Source organism: Branchiostoma floridae, chromosome 1 (genome assembly GCF_000003815.2).
Source record: "Branchiostoma floridae strain S238N-H82 chromosome 1, Bfl_VNyyK, whole genome shotgun sequence".
NCBI lineage: Eukaryota > Metazoa > Chordata > Leptocardii > Amphioxiformes > Branchiostomatidae > Branchiostoma > Branchiostoma floridae.
This window is the reverse complement of record NC_049979.1, coordinates 5,770,884-5,772,347: the sequence shown is the minus strand read 5'-3', so window position 1 is coordinate 5,772,347 and position 1,464 is coordinate 5,770,884. Positions and strand designations below refer to the sequence as shown.

At 49.5% G+C, this 1,464-nt stretch overlaps 1 protein-coding gene across 1 annotated transcript in view; it reads right to left on the bottom strand.

Moving 5' to 3' along the window:
* Positions 1-209: 209 nt before the first annotated feature.
* The window catches only part of LOC118421627 (leishmanolysin-like peptidase 2), a gene marked incomplete in the record, with an annotated part of 9,119 nt that continues 7,864 nt past the window's right edge, over positions 210-1,464 (bottom strand). Inside the window, 2 exon segments of the mRNA XM_035828998.1 lie at positions 210-458; positions 877-1,002. Of these exon segments, the coding sequence (XP_035684891.1) occupies positions 225-458; positions 877-1,002 (360 nt within the window).

The window sequence follows — 1,464 nt, the reverse complement described above, 5'->3', positions numbered from 1 at the left end:
GGGGTACACGTGAGGGGGTTGGTGTGGGGAGGGTGTACACATGAGGGGGGTGATTGGGAGGGTTGTGTTGTGTATTACCTGTAGGGCAGTTGTCAGCCTGTGTTGTAGCTGTAGCAGTGGTGAGGGGAGGGGGGTACATGTGAGGGGGTGGTGTGGGGAGAGGGGGTACACATGAGGGGGTGGTGTGTGGAGGAGGGGGTTGTGTATTACCTGTGGGGAAGTTGTCAGCCTGTGTTGTAGCTGTAGCAGTGGTGAGGGGAGGGGGTTACGTGTGAAGGGGTGGTGTGGGGAGGGGGTACACATGAGGGGGGTGATGTGGGAGGGTTGTGTTGTGTATTACCTGTAGGGCAGTTGTCAGCCTGTGTTGTAGCTGTAGCAGTGGTGTGGGGAGGGGGGTACACATCTCTGCACAGCACCCCTGCAGGAGGGCACTCCAACAGTCCGCTGTAGCCGGGGATCTGCAGGGGCAGGGAGGCATTTAGTACATGGAGGAATCGGTTAACAGCAAACTTCATTTACCTAAGAATGGTCCCTTAAAGTGGGAATCTTCGATCTTGCACAAGTCTGGAAGTAAGTTGCTGTGCCCTGACGACCAGATATGTTATCGTAATATACTGTCAAGCATGTTCCAAACACTGAAACTTTTAGCTTTAAGTTCAAATATAGTGCTTCTATAAACATCGAAGTTCAAATATAGTGCTTCTATAAACATATAACTTGGTGCTCTAAAAATTTAGAAAATGTTACAGTTTCTGCCGAATGGGCCTCCATGTTTAGCTGTAAATGGTGCAGATTGGGACCAAAAGGCTGTCATACATGGAGAAGGTTATGGCAAAATCTGATCATTCAGTAACAGCTTCACGCTGCAGAACCCACCGCTATAGACGAGCCAAATTGACATCTGACCCAGGGTGACCCCTGAACTCTGACCTCCAGCACACCTGTGCTGTTACACCTGTGCTCATAACACCTGCCAGCAGGTGAGGACGGTCCTCCCTGGCCCTGGAAAACAAACCGCATTCCTTACAAACATCAGAGACACAGAAAACATTTACCTCCCCGTAAATTAGTAGCCCCGGAGAGGAGATAGGCGCCGCCAGGGGACTAAAAGCCTGTTGAGTCAGCATAACACGTTGTGCTGCCCCTACGGCTGATTAATCAGCCTACGGCTGATTAAAAGGCTATGGGACGAACGAACGAAATTAGTAGCCTCTTCCTTTGACCCCATGACCTGGAAGGCCTGTCATGTCTGATTAACAACTAATTTTGCCACCTCTGAACTGTAATTCCTGTCACAGCCCCCAGTCAGACATTTGAGGTGACACCATCTTCCCAATCCCTCCCTGTCACTCTACTCAAGGAGGTTGAACAACCTCCTTGCTCTACTGAGAACTGAGAACACACACCAAATCTTACAATCACATCTTAAACAAAACCCTTTTATATGTAGACAATAAACATGCA